The sequence below is a fragment of the Ananas comosus genome, linkage group 18 (genome assembly GCF_001540865.1).
Source record: "Ananas comosus cultivar F153 linkage group 18, ASM154086v1, whole genome shotgun sequence".
NCBI lineage: Eukaryota > Viridiplantae > Streptophyta > Magnoliopsida > Poales > Bromeliaceae > Ananas > Ananas comosus.
Genome location: NC_033638.1, coordinates 8,715,972 through 8,736,202, shown reverse-complemented (window position 1 = coordinate 8,736,202; position 20,231 = coordinate 8,715,972). Strand labels below are relative to the sequence as shown.

The window sequence follows — 20,231 nt, the reverse complement described above, 5'->3', positions numbered from 1 at the left end:
ACTATATATATTTGGTGTTTAGAATTTATTTTTTGGTGCTGGTACTATTATGGATTCGGGAGGTTAAAAGTTGATAGTACGAACTATTCATATACTACTGAGAGTATTGTAGGTGAACTCAAATTTTAAATCTCGGAAAAACTAGAAAATTGTATATATAGGAGTACGTACTGCATGTGCTCATTCATGTATTGATATGCTTGACATATAAATGGAATCTCATCTCCAAATTAGGCAGTGGGGCATGGACCCAAATAGAAACTATTTTGAGTGTGTGTATGTGTGTGTGTGAATAAGAAATAAATTTAAAATGATTATCAATTTGTAGTACAAATGTCTTCAACGATCATAATAGGCAATTTTAATCTTCACTCCAGATTATCTTTTGCTAACAATTTATGAATCATAAAAGTGCTTTGTTCTCGCAAAAGGGTTTGGTCAAAGTGTATGATCAATGTAGCTCAACTCTCCTACATACATGATTAGCTTGAGATACAATCACAGAAATATATACTAAGTCACTGTTGTAAAAAAACATCTATAGCTTACTCGAAACAAAGGTGTATAAAATAATGTATCTATATGAAAACGACGTACTCAAGCACTCTTCCTGCTTTCAAGCCGTATTTAATAAATTGACATCTGTATCAAAAGATACTCCAAAATATTTATAAAGATAAGGTCTAGAGCGTCTAAAATTATATACACTGAATAGAAACGTAATTATCCCAAAATTTTATCATAAATGGACAAAACATTTTTCAAAGTTTGGTAGATATATAAAACCTATGATGTGAGGGACAGTGACAGGGCTCTTTTTCCTTCTAATTCTTTTGTTTCTATTTATATTTTTTGTCACATGAAAGCGAAGCTAGCGTGGCCCCGTTTATTCCACCCGACCCTCTGCAGCGTCCGCGTCGTCGGCTTCTGCTTCTCTCAACAAACAGCTAACAAAACCGCTGCTTCTCCCTCCACTTTGTCCTCCTCCCCTATCATTTATTACACCAATAGATTCTACACGCAAAGTCCTGCGTTTTATTCGAAACCTCTGAGCGCTGTGGTTAAACCCTTAAGTATGATGAATGCGTCTTTTCTATCAGCATGTATTTTTGGAATAGTTGCTGCTTAGCATTTACTATCCACAATTTATTTTATTCTTTTAAAATGACTTAAAGATACAATATGTTATTATATTTTAAACAGTTAATCATACTTCTAGCTTTCAATTATAGTAAAAGATTATTATATCGAATAAAATATTATTAGATAACATATTTTGACATCGAAATAAGGCTTACAAATTTTTAGTTCGAATCTCAACATCATTTAGATTTTAGTACTTTTCATTTTATGTGTATATATGCATGCACTTTGATGTCTAGCTTAGCCACCTCTATTTTATGTGACTAGCTAGGGTTTGTTCTCTGCTTGGCCATGCCATATTGTCCACACTATACGTCGGCTAGCTAGCTCTTGTAAATTAATTAAGCTCGTGGTTTTTTAATTTGACCCTTCCTTGGATGCATGGCTATCACTTGCCACGGTAACGGATGCACGAAGAAACAGCTAAAATATTTAACTTCTCTATCAAAGTGTTTTCTCCCTTCGTATACTATAGCAAAAAAAAATGGAAATATTAAAATGAATTTTTTTTTTTTTTTGGAGTGTTGAGAAACTTATTTGCCTCTTCTTCTCAACAAAAACAGTAAATAATTATTTACTAAATATGTGATTACTGTATTTCAGAATAGATAAACTGTTCACAAATTAGTCCAAATAGGGCCCACAGTATATTTGGCCCCGCTATACGGTATAATATTGTTAACTAAGTATGGCCTCGATCGAGTGGAAGCCCGAATAGAAGGCTGGAAAGCCAAACTTCTCTCGCTTGGGGGAAGACTCACGCTCGTTAACTCGGTACTCACCAACCTACCACTATTCTACTTTTCCATCTTCAAGGCCCCAAAGTGGGTGTTAAACCGGATTGAGGGACTCAGAAGAGCTTTCTTCTGGAAAGGGTGCTCCAAAATCACCGATGGCGCTTGCCTCGTCAACTGGATTTCAGTATGCAAAAGTAAAAGAGACGGGGGTCTTGGAATCTTAGACCTAAAATCTATGAACCTGGCACTTATAACCAAATGGTGGTGGCGTTATTTCACCGACCCAGACCTCATTTGGTGTAAACTGATTAGATGCCTCTACTACGCCAGACGCAAGCCACTGCTAGAGGGTAGAGCCTTCAGCCCGTATTCACAGTGGTGGAAGAGCGTGCTCTACTGCCGAGACGTGTTTTCCTGTGGTGTAGCCTACGAGCTCGGGGATGGAAGAAATATCAGGATGTGGTCCGATATCTGGATTGGAGAAACCCCTCTCCGTACTCTATTTCCGGACATCTTTTCAAACATCAGGAATAAGGAAGCCCGGATCTCCCAATGCTGGGATCAAGGCGGATGGAGATGGCGCTTTATCTGTCGGGGATTCACGACTGCTTCGTCCGCCGATAGACGAAGACAGGTATCGTCGCTTAAGGACATGCTCCAAGGCCTCTGTCCTTTTGACAGGCCAGACCTGATCAAATGGCGTTGGACCTCCAACCAACTTTTCACAGTTAAATCCCTTTATCGGTTCATCACGGACGACGGACTTCGTGTCCCGACATATCGACACATCTGGAAGCTGAAAATCCCCCTTAAAATTAAAGTTTTCATTTGGCTACTCCTTAGAAAAAGACTACCCACCGCCGACAGACTGCTCACCCGAGGCATGCACGTAGATCAGAACTGTGCTCTCTGCGCAGTCCTTGCAGAAAGTTGCGACCACCTTTTCAACGACTGTGTTTACATCCGGTATCTTCTTCTCTGCATGGGAGGACTGGATGTAAACGCTGGCAGCACTGGTGACGCTAAAAGTCTCTGGACCGAATGTACTGAAATACCTGTCGCCACGTCTAGAAACCAACGCTTGATCCTTCTGGCTGCAACGTGGTGGGTAATCTGGACGGATAGAAACAACTCAATTTTCAATGGAAAGCCGCCCACGGTTTCTGGGTCTCTTGCATGCCTCAAACTACTGATCAACACTTGGACCACAATACTCTGACGTACTTTAAAAGTGATTTCTTCTTTCAGCGCTGGAAATTCAGATACAAGCGAACTGGAATCGAAAGTCTCCCGTTTTGTCCCCGTGTCAGGTTTTTTAGTGTTTGTTTACTGTTTTGTTTTCGTTTTTATCTTCTTTTTGTTTTTCTTCCGGTCCCTCCAGGAGGCCCTAGCTGCCTCCAACATGTACGCTTAGTTCATCTTGCTTAATGAATGAAGCAGGTAGCTTCGCTACCTATTTCTCAAAAAAAAAAAAGGAGATCGAGCATTATATTAATATATAGTCTATTTTATGTTTCAGCTACAACAAAATTCGATCTTACCGACTGTCCTTAGAGCAAGTGGCAAAGGGCTTGATGGTTGGTACCGAGACCCTTCTAGTTGATTCACATTTTCAGCTAAGTTTATTTCTAAATAAAATAAACGAAGCGGGTAGCACGCTATCTATTTCTCAAAAAAAAAAAACAAAACAAAACAAAACAAAATTTGATCTTCTATTTTTGAGAGAAAGGTACGTAGCATGCTATCCGCTTTGTTTACTTTTTTTTAAATAAACTTACCTGAAGATATAAAAAATAACTAGACTTCGATTTTAGAATATTCAGTACCAATCATCAAGCCTTTTGCCGCTAACGCTAGAGCCGATCGGTAACGAAATGTAAAGCTTTGAAATTAGAGGTTTCAGTTTTAGTGCTAGCTTACAATCTCATTTAAACTTTCTACGAGATAAAAAGTTAAAACTATTTTCTATGGAAGTTAAACTTTGTTAAAAATTATGGCAGTTTAAAGCAGAAGTATAAATGAGACCAAACATACACTGACCTCTAAAAAAGAATTAATCATCCCTCTGCTTTGTAAGGAGGGACCATGCGCTTACATGCTCCTCAGCCAAACCCTCACATGCATGCCTCCTCTTTTAGTGCCACTACAAAGCCAAACCTGTACTTGGCCCTTCCCCTTCACATGAAAGATCCAACAAAACCAAGATTCCTAAAAGAAAACTCAACAGCTCCTCCAAAGGTCAAGGTTACTAAATTATATATGGGACCCACTCCACACCCCCTTCAATGATACTTCCCCCTAGACAAGTAGAGCTAGAAATTAATAAGAGTTCAATGCAAATTAAATTATTTTACCACAAACCCTTTTTTTTCTTTTTACTGAACTTTACTAGGTGATGTTCTGTATATATAGTTCATTAATGAAATAAAAAAAATCTCACACCATACGATCTCGTTTATGTTAACTTTATGCATTTATAACGTGACACAGTGTCACTATTTATAAGAAAACAGAATTATTCACGGGAGAATATAGATGTGGCATCCAAAATACATGAACAAGGTACGTAGTTGTTATTTTTCTAATACTTTTTAGAACATTAGTTATGTGCTTTGACACGCAACTACGTACAATGAACCTAGTATATATGGTGTTAATAGATACATGTCACCACTGATTCCACCCTCTAACTCTATAATCTAGTTCATTCATGAAATCATACTTGCCAATAAAATCTGTGTCGTATACTACATGTCGAGCATAAACTATTTTAATGTGTTGGTTTCTTCAGCATCAACATGCATGGCATCTAGTTAAAGAGTAACCATTCTTAATTTATGCCATCACCCACAAAATTAATGTTGCTATCACGGTATGATTAAGACAACATTATTATATACAATTTCACACAAACTAATTGAGGGGCATGTTAGTATATAATTTCACCTATCAAGGCCAAGAGCTAGCTTAATCCTTCCCCTTACTATTTTCACAACTAGGGGATTAAGAACCTTGTGACATATTGGGGAATGTTCTAGCCCTACTTAATTTTTCTTTTTTCTCACTTTCACCTTGTCTCTTGTATTTTTTAGAAGTCTAGTTGTCTCATATCTGTAGCTAAGTTTATTTTTATCGATGAATGAAGCGGATAGCGTACTATCTTGTTCTAAAAAAAAAATTATTAGACTTAATTACTTCCTCTTATATTTGAGTGTAGACTAATTATTTCTACGGCTGTATTTTTTTTTATAACAAATTAAGCTTATCATCAATTGTGGACAATCTGGATAGTGGTTAGATGAGTGGAGATGTGAGTTCGTATTATGTTATTTTTTTTTCTTTTTATCTCATTAATGATCTAAATGGAAAATCATGCACCGTATATCTTACGAAAAAAGATGTTAAAAAAAAAAAAAAAAAAAAAAAAAAAAAAAAAAAAAAACTATTCACAACCCCACACCAAGGGACATTCTCCCACACATGGGCCTAGCTATTTATAAGTACCTAACACACCCACATGTGCGCAACCACTGTCTTTGTTCACATCTCCTATATACACGTGTGAGAACCTTGCTTTTTCACTCAAACACCTCTCAATATATAGCTCCCCGCACCTACACTTATTGATCCATTGACTTTGCTCTCCTTCCCCCAAACCCCCATAGCACTTATTTCCCATGGATGATCACAACCGAAACCACATCAACAACACCCACAACAGCGGCTCGGCGTACGACCGCGACACGGCCGGGCCGGTCCGGTCGAGATGGACACCAAAGCCCGAGCAGATCCTCATCCTAGAGTCCATCTTCAACAGCGGCATGGTGAACCCCCCCAAGGAGGAGACGGTGCGGATTCGCAAGCTTCTCGAGCGGTATGGGTCGGTCGGGGACGCGAACGTGTTCTACTGGTTCCAGAACAGGCGGTCGAGGTCGCGCAGACGACAGCGGCAGATGCAAGCCGCGGCCGCACTGAACAATCCCGCGGGAGGCGCTTGTGCCCAACTAGGCGGTGCAAGTCTATGCGATCCCAACGCTTTGTCGAGCGGTTATTCGAACAACGGAAACTTCTTTTCTTGCTCTTCTGCTTCTTCTGCTTCTTCTGCTACTGCTAGTAGTTCTAATTTTATTGGAGATGATAGTGATGATCTCTTTGCTATCTCTCGTCAAATGGGCTACATGGAAAGTAAGAGTCAAGTTCCAACTTACATGTGCTCTACTCCTGAGGTGTCTCAACTGCAATATCAACCTGGTAAGTGCATGGTTGCGTCTACATATGGTGTTGGTTTTCTTTATTGGTCTTAGGGTTTTGGTTAAGTACAGGAGCAGGAACAAAATGAATTCACACACACACACACACACAAAAGACACAAGTGTTTCCATGTTTGTATTATTGAAGTATAAGTACCCACTTAGTAGTTTCAATATGGCATCTCATATTATATGGATTGTTATTCTTTGACAAGGAGCTAGATCAAGGAATATTACTTTTTTCTAATTAGAAAAACCTGTTTCATTAGTATCTAAGTAGATAAATCTAACCAGCATTCAAATTAATTAACTCATAATTATCACCAAATTAATTAACTATTGTTTCTCATCAATAGTGATTCTGATAAAAAGAAATTAATTTGACTATGATGACCACAGCAAATAGTGATTTTATGGCCTGCTACCTTCAGATTTTACATGAATGTAATAATGATATAATTTTTGTAGATTAATAACACATAATCTTGTAAATTTCCTAATTCAAACTTTTCGTGGCCTTGTTTCCCTACATATCAATTACGCAAATTTCTTAATTAATTTCCTACCTTTTTATCTACTCATTGGCTCGATCGTTGAAAACGTAACGTTCTCAAATTCACATGCGATAAAGTAAATTTGTAAAACCTTTGAACTACATGCATGTATGCGGGATAAATCCTAGCTCCCTAGTTTCTAGTTAATACTTAAAAGTTACAAAGCTAAAATACATACATGTGCAATCAGTTTATTTCAGTCAACCACAAAACCTAAATTTTTTATCACGTTCTCTAGATCATAAAATTCACGTGATAATTTATAATCTTATCAAAGTTTAAGTAGAAGTTTGACATATTTCTACAGTTCTAATGATAATATATATAATTAGTGAATGTGATAGTCGCATGTTGACAGCATTAGAAACTCGATAGAATTTCGAGCCAAATGATCGACTGAAACAAATTAATAATGTGTGCTTCTATATTAATTTTCACATATTTCATCCTTAATTATTAAATGCATTTGAGTGTAGGGACTATCACAGTGTTCATCAATGGATTACCTACGGAAGTTCCGAGTGGCCTAATCGACATGAGAGCTTTGTTTAGAGAAGATGCAGTTCTTGTGAACACCTCTGGGGAGCTTCTTCCTATCAATGAGTACGGAATTCTCATGCAGAGTTTGCAAATGGGCGAGAGTTATTTTCTGGTAAGTTTGATTGCTACATATTCTCAGTTACAAATTTGCACTCAACTTCCACACTTCAAAAAAAAAAAAAAAAATTGCAATAGGGCTCGTTTAACATCGTTGTTGTTTCGTTTTGTATGTTTGTTTAAATAAAAATTTTAAATGATTAATATACAGAATCGGTGCTCAGATAAAATTTAGTCTATTGAGTTTTATATATATAAGCCCTAAATTATAATCTACTTATCTATTTCTTCTTTCTTTTGATAGGTTTCGCGGCCAACTTAGTTCGAGCTGCATCATCGTCAACATTCGAATAATAATCTCATTACAATCGATCGATCGATCTCTCGATTTTTTTTCCCTTTTTTTCGAACCAATTTCATGCTTGCTAATAATCCAAATCTGTTCTCACAAGCTCTTTACTTTGAAGTTTGAAGCTTAATTACTAATAATATATTTCTGGTGATGCTGTAACTTATCGAGTCAAGATATATTCAAGAGTCTGAACATGATTGTCTAGGCTTTATTATAGGCTTCATGTTCTTTGGTAATTAATGTACTGTCAATGTGTTTTATGTAAAATTAAGTGATATTGCACCTACCGTTCTTAGCGCAAGTGGCTAATGGCTTAATAATTGATATCTAAGGTCCCAAATTCGAATTCTAATTGATTCACATTTCTTCTAACCGTCCCTAGAGCAAGTGGCAAAGGGCTTGGTGGTTGGTACTCGAGGTCCCAAGTTCGAATCCTAATTAATTCACATTTCCAGCCAAGTTTATTTCTAAATGAAATAAACGAAGTGGGTAGCGTGCTACCTATCTCTCAAAAAAAAAAAAAATTGATTCACATTTCTAGCTAAGTTTATATCTAAATGAAATAAACGAAGCGGATAGCATGCTACCTATCTCTCTCAAAAAAAAGAAAAAGCAGAAATTATGTATTGATCGAAAAAAAAAAAAAAAAAAAAAGTATCCTGACTGTCCCAATACTTGCGACTCTAAAATTTGACATTTATTGACTTTTTGAAAGCATAAAATTAAGTCGAAATATCAGCTAAATTACACTTTTAGTGCTGAAACTATGAGGCCCGTGGGTGACACTTTGGTTTACAAATTTTTAATTTGTTATAATTTTTTACTCAAATTTTTTAAAACTGTTACAACCAAGTCTCACAATCTAATTTAGTATACTAAATATTGACGTATCGCTCATGTAGAAGCTAGTGATATGACATATTAATTATTGCACTATTTAATCAATTAATTCAGGCTGTGTGACTTGATTGCTATAATTTCAAAATTTTGAACCATAAATAATAACAAATTAAGTTTTAAAAATTAAAGTGTCACGCCTCATAATTTAAGGACAAAAAGTGTAATTTAGTCCGGAATATGAGGAGGCGTTCGGTTCCGGATTCAAATCCTGCTAAGTATTACAAAGAGTAATTATTTTATGCTAAAAAGATAATACAAAGGAGAAGCCCCACCACAGTAGGGTTTCTTTACTTGGGCAGGTGATCTTTTCCCAAGAAGTTTCATAAGCATGTTTCCATTTGTAGAACGCAGGTCTAGGGACACCAAACAATTCCAAAATAGTAATATGTGGATTTCTTTGTTTTTCTTTTTATTGGGATCTTAGAATAATTCATTCAAATTCACGTCCGTTTATTATAATTTACAGAGATCATGCATGTACTATATTATATAATAAATAAATATATATATATATGGTAAAAATTTAGCTTAGGGTTAATGGCCAAAAATTTTATGGGTTGCAGACTACGCGGATCGGCGCCACATGCACGATCTGACGGGTGTCTTTCTCAATTACTTTTTCTCTCTCTCTCTAAAAATACAGGGCTTTTTTTTTTTCTTTTCATCCGTGATCGTTGGATGGATCACATGGCACCGTTCCGCATAGCCCCCAAATTAATTAGTTTGGAGACTATACCCATAAAATTTTTGTGCAAGATTAATGCCTCCAAAAGAAAATTGGGCCCCACGGGAGCGGGTTCATGTGGGGGCATTATAGATGGCATGACCCGCAAACCAATGTAGTTAGCAGAGGCAGCAACTTGGACTTTCTCACACCGCCCTTTATACCCAATCCACGTTGAACGCATGTTGCTTAAAAAAAAAAAAAAAAAAAAAAAAGGGTAAATCTTGATTTACCCTCACGTGATTTTAGTGGAGTTTCACTTTTCCATTCTATTCTATGATTTAAAAAATTATATTTAACTATCTCATATTTTATTTGTCTTATTAAAATATTTACTGTCAAATAAGTATGATAGTAAAATAAAAGAGCAATCGCTTATATACCTTTCAAAAGTTTTTGATTTTCTATTTGTTCCTTTTAAAAAACTAATATTAAAAATACTATTTTAAAATTTTAAAGTTTTTCAAATATACTCATAGAGTTAAATTCAATTATTGAACGGTTAAGAACAACCGTCATCTCTATAAAATTATTATTTTACGCTTTCAAATATACTCTTCTATCGTCACCAAAGTTTCTTATTTGCCCTTAAAGCTTAGTTTTTGTATTAAGATCTATCTAACGCTATTAGATAAAATATAGTTGGGACAAAAGCATACAGGGGATATATTTCTGCGTTCTCCGATGAGACCGTAGAAAATATATTGTAACCAACTCATCGCTATATGCAGAATACAATATTACATAAGAAAACAAATATAGTATTTTTTCCATCATACTTACCCACCGCACGTAATGCAATTTACTCACAATCCCAAACGAAACCTAAGTTATGGACAAAAAAAATATTTTGATTTTTTGTCTTTACCGTCACCAATTTTTTTTATTTGTCCTTAAGTTAGAGACAAAATAGGTATATACTTTTACTATTTTTTAACTAGGTAGAAATTTAACTCAAGAAAAAGTACGAGATGATTTAATGGGCATCAACAGTAATATATGAGAGGTATATTTGAAATAAAAAAAAAAAGATAAGAATAAATAAAATATTTCAGAGATTTTAAAAGGTAAGGTATATAGGCAATTATCCCTAAAATAAAATTTCTTCGTGCAATACTTTAGGTGATGTATATTTCTTCATGAGATACCCTTTACACATTCAGATTCAACTCCAATCTATTTTACCAGAATAGGAGCGTTAGCGAATCAAACCCGATCTACTTGGCCCAAGATTGTTACAGGCCGTATCGGGCTCCGACTAGTTTACAGGGCCAGACGCGGGCCAGATCTTACATATAAAGGCACGAAACTATTCAAACTGCACCGTAATTTACTAGTTTTTACGGTTGATCCAGTCGGATCATTTTGGACCAGACTCGATCTTAAAAGAGGTGTGATCAGTACCGAGCAAAACCACAATTGCAGACCAACCCAATCTGCTCAGCTCGAATACTATTTATGGCCCGTTTGGGCATTTTTCGATAGAACCATAAAAAAATATGTCAGAACTGAACCATTGCAATAAGATGAAGCGAGATGTTGTGTACGAAAATAAATAGAATATATTCGTGCCGTACTACTTTCGCACCGCATGTAATGTCATCTCACAACAATCCCAAACAGAGCCTTGGATGTAGTAAGGCAATGATCTTATGCTATACTTCAAGTAATTTCATCAGAACAATAGCCCGAAAACACGAGATGGACATAGAGTAGCTTTAGTTAATAGCTGAGCTAAATTGTTAGCATAGAAAAACCATGCAACTGAAGTACATGTTTAACATTCATAACTATGTAGAGCTACTTACAGATGCTGATAATACCCGGGAGTTCTTGCTAAGGGATGAATTACATATGTTGCATGCCGCGGAATCAGAAGATACGAGCTTTGAAATGAGTAAGTAGAAGAAAAAAATTGTAAATCCCATCATGCTTTATACCTCAATTACTGAAAGGAATATAATCATATACTCTAGTAACAGAGTACCTTTATCATTGTTTGTATGTTTATACCTGGTGAAAGAAAATCAAACAGGAATACCAGAGAGTTCGGAGACAGTTACCAGTTACTGCATTCTGATGAGAATGCAGAAGCAGTAATTCGACCTCATCAAAAACAGCACAATCAAGCAGGAGGAGAAGAGGGAAACTTTGTAACAGGGGCAAAAAAAAAAAAAATCTTGAGAAAAGAAAAAACGAAAAATAACATTTACTACCAATTCAACACTTAAGCTCGAATAAAACAGTTGTCCTCCTTCAGAGATCAAAACAAATGTTTTGATATTTTTTTTCTTTTTCTTGAACCATCCAATCAAAAGAAAATCATAAGCATGTTGAACTTGAATATATTCCTTAGGTATAGCATTGGAGAAAGGAATCAGATATTCAAACCTTTGCCTTCACAGTTGCAGCACTCATTGCATACCTCTAGCTGCTGCTGCTCTCTCTCTCTCTCTCTGCCTGCTGACACCTCAAGTGAAAGGTACAGGCAGTAAAGTTATATGCTATTTGCAGTTCCAATTCTTAATCAATCAAAGACATATTGACAAGCCTGACCATTAGTCATTGCAGCTTTGAAGCAAAAGCACTAACAAGCTCTACTACCGGCTTTTCTTCAAACAATCTACTGCTTTAGGTACATACACAGTGCTTCTATTGGAGTAACAAGACATTAGCAGCACCAAATCCTATAAACAACCATTTAGCTTGTACTGTATAAATATAAGGAAAAAAAAAATTATATACTCCAGGTAACCCAAAAGGCCCTATCATGTGCTCTCCTGAAAGGATTGAGACCGTGATAACGCTGCCGGATTTGCCTGCAATACTTGAGAGGCATCTGACTTCTTAGCTTCGGCTTTGGACTTGAAAGACTTAAATATACCTCCCTCATCTGGCTTAATCCCAAGAGTAGTCCATATAGAACTCTTTGCAGCATCGTCTGGGTCATCGATTCTTAGGGTCTTAGGAACCCACAAAGATTTCTCCACTTTCTCCTCGCCCAGTAAATTCGCATCTCTAGAATGCTTTCCCAAGCTCGGAGAGCCATTGCCTGAACAACTGCTGTTGCTTGTGGGAGATGATGGTGATAATACACCGTTCGATACAGGCCATGGACCGTTCCACATTCCATTGGGCCACCCAGGGAGGCACGCCCAAAAGGGAGACGGAACGAAGGGAAAAGGAATGGCCGGTGGAGAGAGTGCATGGGCCGGCATCATGGGTGGTGGTCCATTACAGTATCCCGGACTCCAAGGGTACACAAAGGGAGTTGGCGGGTAATAAGGTAGCGGATGTTGAGGAGTAAACCCATTACAATATCCCTGCATACTATTTGGACCATTTTGAGCTACACTTGGAGGTAATCCATTTTCAACACAATTTGAGGCCTCCATTGATTCCTCCTTATTTTCAGTATTATTCTTCTGCTCCCCAATATTCAGCACAGACGCCATGGACTCACAGAGTGGCACTTCAGGCCCAAATTTCAGGACAGTACCATTTCCTTTTATGGGCCTCGGGGGGACAGAAGGCCCAGGCCCGCATGAAATAGCCTGATGGTTGGTGAAATCAGGAGTGTCAGCCCGGCCAGCAGCCATGCCATCAGATGACAACATAATATGGCGAAACTGAGAGCAAGAGTTCTTATTTTTACGCCTGCCTGCACCAACAGGGACATTTCGCATACTACCCCCTGCAGTCCAATATCTTTGACAGTTCTTGCAAAAGTGCCGTGGTTGATTGACGTTGTAGTTATTGTAGTAACAAAACTTGGTGTCCATACTGTTGCACCTAGGGCATGGAAGGACCTTATCTGGCTTCTTGAGGGCCTTACTATCTTGGTTTGAACCCTCACCCTCACTCTTAACTTGCTCAGATTTTAATTCAGCTTCCGACTTGTCTTCACATGCGGGTGTTTGAAGGTCATCGCTACTGGCACTCTCTAAACCAGAAGAACAATTTGGTTCTGGATGGTCCTCCTCTGGCACACCTGGTTTTATGCTATTGACTTCTGTTTCTTTTATTTCTTTGTCTGTATCCTGAAATTGAAAGATAAAAACAAGTAAACCAACAGTTAGTAAATATATCCCAAGCAATAACGGTAATACATATCGTCCATTTTTGTGCATAAATCCCTCATGGATGAATATGGACTTCAAAATAACTTCACTTACTTTCCCTTTCTTTTTTCTCTTACACGCCCTTAACTGATGATAACAGATACCAGATACAAGCAATTAATTAGTCAATGAAAAGTGTGGTTCATGCAAATTCAAAAGAGTATGACAAGACAATGAGAGTGTGACTTTATACACTCAAACTCTCATGATCACAAAAATCATAAGTCAACAGGACCCAAGAATTAGCTCCAATACCTATTACTATTCATTTCTCAGCAGGGGAACCTCATCACAACAGCAACAAGGCTTAAGATGGATGAAATATGACAGTCAATCAGCAGGAGAAAGACAGGTTGTTGTACAAACATGTACGCAAACAGATTAGAAAAGCCTATTACATTGCATCACATGAGTAACAGTTAACAAAACATAGAGGAATACTCATGATATTCAGGAGATTAGAAGAAGTAATTTCCCTCTTCCTTGTGAGTCTAAATATCACCTTTGACTTCAAACAACTTCTTTTCAAAGATGAAAACTGCATCAACCACTGTTTGCAGTTTATGCACATGACATGCTTTCCTACAACCATTATGCACAAGATTCACTAAATCAAACACACCATATCTTTACCTTTCATTCCTATTCATATATCATACAAGACAAGCCCTCTGAAACGATAAAACCTAAAACCAACTTAACAGGTCAAAACCTAAATGTAGTTAAAAGTCTATGCATCTCTTCTTCTTTTTTTTTTTCATATCATGCGGACTAAGCCCTCATACGCCACTCTCAGGAAAAACCTAACCCTGCACCTTTCCTGGCAAATTTGTTTCTCTTAAAGATCGTTTAAATGCTTAGTTCTTCCTTTGTGTCGAGGCATTTTCCATCACTAATAAGTCCCAAAAAAAGTAAAGGATATTTCATAATTGCACCTAATATTCAAGATCTCAAGCCATACAGTCCCAAAATTTATACAGCCCTAAAGAATTTCACCCGAACACCGACACAATCCCATCCCACTATTTTAAAACTAGAGTATATGCAGCAATATACTAGAATCCTTTTCATTAGCTAAGATCTAATTTAGACATTTTGACCATCATATAGAAAGAGACGCAGAACAAATGATTAAATCCCAAAAGTAGCAATACTAATAGACAGGACACATTCATGGTAACCAAGCTCAATAATCTCCCTAATCAGGATTGGGGTTTAGGGTTTTACCACCATAAAACGATACAACTACAGAAATCAAAGAGACCTATGCCTATCTTAGAATCAAATACCATCCAAATCTATTCATTACGCTACACAACATACAAGGAAAGCATATTATCCATCATACAGCTAACTCAAACGGATTAGGAATCAACAAAATAACAACAACAATGAGGAGCTAATCAACTAGTCCAATCCAACATAACGCTCACTTCAAGCCCCAAAAATCACACGAAAAAACACCCAATACTCGCCGAAAATTCCTTAAAAACTTCAATAAACACAGCATAAACCACTAACCACCCACTGGACACAGAACGAAATATACAAAAGGATCAACTTTTTCTTCTTCACCCCTCACCTGCTCCGCTTCCATGGAAGTCTCCGACGGCGGAGCCGGATCGGCGCCACCCTCCGCCTCCTCCTCCTCCTCCTCCGGCGGCGGCGGCGGCGGCGGCGGCGCGGCCTCGGGAAGCGGTATGGTCCTTCCGAAGAGCTTGATCGCGGGATCTCTGAGCTCATACATCTCCCCACCGTCCGATCCCCGCTCCCAAATCCACCAGCAATAGAGTATCGAATCGCATCCCCTACACCTCCGCTTTTCGCCAAAAACAAAAGTGGGGGAGGGGCGAAGCAAAGGTAGCGAGCGAGCGAGCGAGGAAAAATAGAGATAGAGAAATAAAAATTAATAAAAAATATATATATATAAAAAAAAAGGGTTGGAAAAATGATGTAGTTTAGAAAGGGGATTAAAAAAGAAAAAAAAAAGAAAAAGAAAAAAAAGGAGCGGCAAACGCACGCTTTCGCTTTTTCTCGTGTCGATTCGTGTAGGGGGAGGGGATTGGGATTGGTTTGCGACAAGAGGGAGGGACCTATAAACTATAAATAAGAGATGGACTTTTTTTTTTTTTTCATAATTAACTACGTAGCATTTTTGAAAGTTTGAGTTATGGCTATAGGTTAAATTATTATGATACATAAAGTAAATATTTACAATCGAAAATTATTTTATTCCTCTCTATTTTTAGTAAATTTAATAATTTAAAAACCGAATCAAATCTGTTGATTCGACCGTTGCAATCATGACCTAGTCTATGAAGCGATTCAGTTCAATTCTTTTTTTTTTTTGAAAAATAGATAGTATACTATCCGCTTTATTTATTTTATTTAAAATTAAATTTAGCTAGAAATGTGAATCACCGACCGTCCCTGGCGCAAGTGGTTCCCTGGCGCAAGTGCACTAGGATTCAGTTCGATTCTTTGAACTGAATAAATGGTGGTTTAACTATTGAATCAATAAACTAGTCCGATTTTACGATTAGAGTTTTGATTTAATTTTGAGAGCAGTTTTGATTAAGGTTTTATTTAGTTTAGCCTGAAAATAATTTGCGCAGGATGTTCCCATTGAGCGAAGGATTCTTTTTTGTTTTTTACTAGTTCTATTAATTATTTTTAACTAAAAATTTATTTGAATTTTCATGAACCTTAGGATGGCAGAGATATAAGTTTTACGCTTATATATAGATGTGTAGGTAGCATTATCCTTTATTTTTATGTTATTTTATAAAAAAAATTATATTTTTTATAGTTTTTGACATTATTTATGTAGTGTTTAAGGAGTTTCAAAATTGACCAATTTTGCTGACTGATGTAAAGAAGAATTTAAGACTATTTAATTGCTAGTATATAATATTGTAAAATTATAAATTTTGATTTTTAGAATGTTCAAATAATTTAAATCAAATTAACGATATTAATCGTTGATTCAAATATCCGGTCGTAGAAAACGATAAATAAATAAATTGTAGTCAACGATTTCATCTATTTTTAAAAGTATTCTAAATTAATTTTATTTTATCCTTAGTCTACTTTTTTTTCGTGTGCTTTTCTATTTTAATCCTTAATCTTTTAAGTTTCACAGTCAAGTCCGTAATACATATGTTTTACCTGAGTCAGTGCATGCGATTAAATCATAAAATTTTGACGGCAAAAACTTTGCAAAAAAGAATGAAATCTTAATTATTAAAATTAATATTGGGGCTTAAAATAAAAAAAAATTAAATAAAAATTGGTCGAATCTGTTATTATTGGTTTAGATCACGTTTTGACTATGTTGCTTTTTTACGTAACATGTCATTTAAATGTGGTTGCTAAAAAAAAAAGCACTAAACAAAGGTATTTAACAAATTCTCTCTAAAGCCAAAGTTTTAAATTAAAAACTTCAAGTTTATACTTTCAAATTTTATTTTAGTTTAATTTAGACTTCTTCAAATAAAATAAATAATAATAAGTTATTCAATAAATTAATAATTACTATACTCAGAAAAACCTCAAACATTTATGATTAGGAGTGTACTGAATTCGTACTATCATGTCACAAAAAAAAAAGGATGTCTTTTATTAAGAAACATTCTTGTTTTCATATCCATAATTTTCTTTTCAGTTAAGGGACACCTTTTATACATTAAAAAAAATGATAACCTTTTTTTTTTCTTTTTTTGGAATTGATGAATGCAAATGCACAATTCTCTTTTCCTTTTTTGTGTATTAGAACATGTTATGATTTACCATATCCAAGCTCTATATTCGTTCAATGATGGATGTATGTATATATTTAAATCTGCAATTTGAAGTAAAATTTAATTTGTTATGCAAATATTCTAAATTGGCATAAAGGATGCAAGTGGGTTCAGCACAAAATTTGGCCCAACTTGGATTAAATCCATTTGAATTTAATAATCGTTTATGCTAATCAAATATTCTTAGCAATCCGTAAAAAGGAGCACGTCCACTTCGCCAATAGAACCCGATCCATTAGCTCAATCCAAGTAAATGATTAAATCCCTCGTTCATTATTTTCAATTCCAACCATCTAGTAAGATCAGAGCCAATCATAAATTTATGAGGTTTTAAGTTCAATTTATAATATAAAGTACCAAATCACACATCAAATAACATATATATCAAGCAGAGTAAACAACGAAATACTATCAATCTTACTATAAAAGAAAGATAAATACAATTTTGGATCTTTTGGGACAAAGTCTTTTATGTAAGAGAAATTTTAAACAAAAATAGCGTAGGATCAAACCATTTAATCTTACGTAAAAACATTGTATCAACATAAGTTAAACATATCTTATAAGCACAAAGGACTCCGTATTTTTAAAATATCTCAAAAAAAAAAACATTAGTTAAACATATCTTAATTACTTAAATTTTTTAACATTACGAAACTCTTACCATCTCACGTAATTAAACAAGATGCTTTTATAGATTTCTAAATAATATATGATGTTGAAGATTACAACTAATTTTTATATATATAATTTAAAATAGAGTACGTCTTTTATCTATACTACTTATAAAAGCGTGAGTTTTGAATTTTTTTCTTTTTCCAAAAATGCCTCTATCATTTTTACTAATATTTTCATGTCCAGTAATTTTCAACCAATCATTTCAAATAATTCACTAAGTAATAATTTATTCTCAAATAAAGATATTAATTTTTTGCCATTAGATCTTATCTAACGATTGAAAATAAAAGTATCTGTCACTTTTTGTGACAATAATACCCTTACATTTATATCACATTTTCTATCTACATGTTTCTCAAATATTTTCCTTCTCACTCATAATATACGTACCCATCAATCCTTTCTCAATATAATATCCGTAAATTTCTCAAATATCTCATTAATCTACCTATCATATACGTCAACTACCTACATAATATCCGGTTAATCTTTCTCACACATAGTATCCACGCATTTTTCAAATATCTCATCAAAATTTTAATCTTTTCTCTTTGTTTCTCAAAAGTTTTTTCAACCTATCATAATTTTGAATTAAATATATCATCGCTTTTGAATTTAAATATTAAAAAGGATCAAAATAAAATTTTAAATTTTAAATTAAATATGAATTTTATTACGAAAATATCTCTATCTTTTTAACTAATTTTTTCATGTCTAGGAATTTTGAGTTCTTAGAAACATATAATATCTCCATTATTTCACATTTAAACTTAAATCTTAAAGTTGATCAAAATAAATTTGAATTTTGAATAAAATGAATTTCTTTTCGAAAATGTCTCTACTTTTTTACTAATTTTTTCATCGTCAGAAATATTTGAACTATTTATTTAAATAATTCATTAAATTTGGATTTCTCAAAAATATATAAATCTTCACTACCCACGTATTTGAATTAAATCTTAAAGTGAATCAAAATTAAATTTTAAAAATTTAAAATTTTGAATTTCCAAACTTAAAGTGGATCGAAATTAAATTTAAATTTTAAAATTAAACATAATTAAAATTTAATTATATAGAAAGTATCTAATACTTATCCAATCCAATTTTATCTCACATCATATTATCCATACATAATAATTTTTTTAATACTTTCTTCATCTCCATTATACGTTTCTTAAATATAATAAAAGTATATCCTTTTTCATTTCACTATACGTTTCTCAAATATATATTTGTAATATTTATTCGTTTCTCATCGTCGTCACGATCATCTTCGCCACGTTAGAAAGTATTTTGCTACACTAATTCATTTTAATGTGTCATAATATAATTCCTACCTCAATTCGTCTTTCATATATTTTGTTTTACTTTTTTAAGATTTTTACAATGCTAATAAGTGTGCATCTTCATGACTTTTTATCTCTCACATTAATGCGCAAATCATCAGTATATTATTTTTAGTAATATTTTTTTTTATTTAAAAATATATCATCTTCATGATCTTTTTATCTCTCACATTAATGATCATTAATATTTTTTTACTAATATCATTTCTCATTTGTTCCCTCACTGGCCGACCGGCAATCGCATTCCACACCGGCATGTTGTCGCTTCGCTACCTTTGCCACATTGGAGAGGTATTTGATCTAACGAATTTTTTTTAATATGCTTTTATACTATTTAGTATATCTTATTTTAGTATTTCTCATTTACATTAACATTTGCACCGGCATATCGTCATCGTCATCGCCGACAACGGCATATTGTCGCCTTCGCCACCTTTGCCACATTCGGGAGATATTTTGATCTAAACTAAAATTTTTAATATGCTTTTATACTATTTTAGCATATCTTTTTTTTAGTATTTTCTCATTTACATTTATACATTTATCAAATATAAAATATATATTTTGTTAGTAATATCTTTTTTTCATTTTCATCTATATTTTTCTCAAATATTTCAAATATTTTTTAGTAATATCTTTTTTTCATTTGTCCCCATCGCCCTCACTGGCGCATCGTCATCGTTCTCCTCATCAACATCACCGGCGCCGGCACATTGTCACCTCGACATCACCGGCGCCGGCACATTGTCAAAATTAATTTTAAATTTTAAATTTTGTTCAAAAATTTTAATGTGAATTCATTAACTTAAAATTTAGAATTAATTCAAATTTTAAATTTTGTATACACGTTAAAAATAATTGTATATTATAAAATAAATATGAAAAGTATTTATAGTGTAACTAAATTAAAAATATATAAAACTTATCCAAAGATAAATTAAAGTTAAAATTTGATAAATAGACTCATATCACCGATAACTATTTAAATTTAAAATATAAATATAAATTTAATTTAATTAAATGTTACGT

At 34.5% G+C, this 20,231-nt stretch overlaps 2 protein-coding genes across 2 annotated transcripts; one reads left to right on the top strand and one right to left on the bottom strand.

The window, feature by feature from the left end:
* LOC109724409 (WUSCHEL-related homeobox 6-like) lies at positions 5,537 to 7,832 on the top strand. The gene is made up of 3 exons (XM_020253229.1): positions 5,537 to 6,131; positions 7,161 to 7,336; positions 7,586 to 7,832. Exons 1-3 carry the CDS (start codon positions 5,558 to 5,560, stop codon positions 7,601 to 7,603), a joined length of 768 nt encoding a protein of 255 aa, XP_020108818.1. The 5' UTR covers positions 5,537 to 5,557; the 3' UTR covers positions 7,604 to 7,832.
* On the bottom strand, positions 11,765 to 15,289 carry LOC109724222 (cyclic dof factor 1-like). The gene is made up of 2 exons (XM_020252964.1): positions 14,961 to 15,289; positions 11,765 to 13,297 (listed from the first exon to the last, which is right to left on the bottom strand). Exons 1-2 carry the CDS (start codon positions 15,123 to 15,125, stop codon positions 12,026 to 12,028), a joined length of 1,437 nt encoding a protein of 478 aa, XP_020108553.1. The 5' UTR covers positions 15,126 to 15,289; the 3' UTR covers positions 11,765 to 12,025.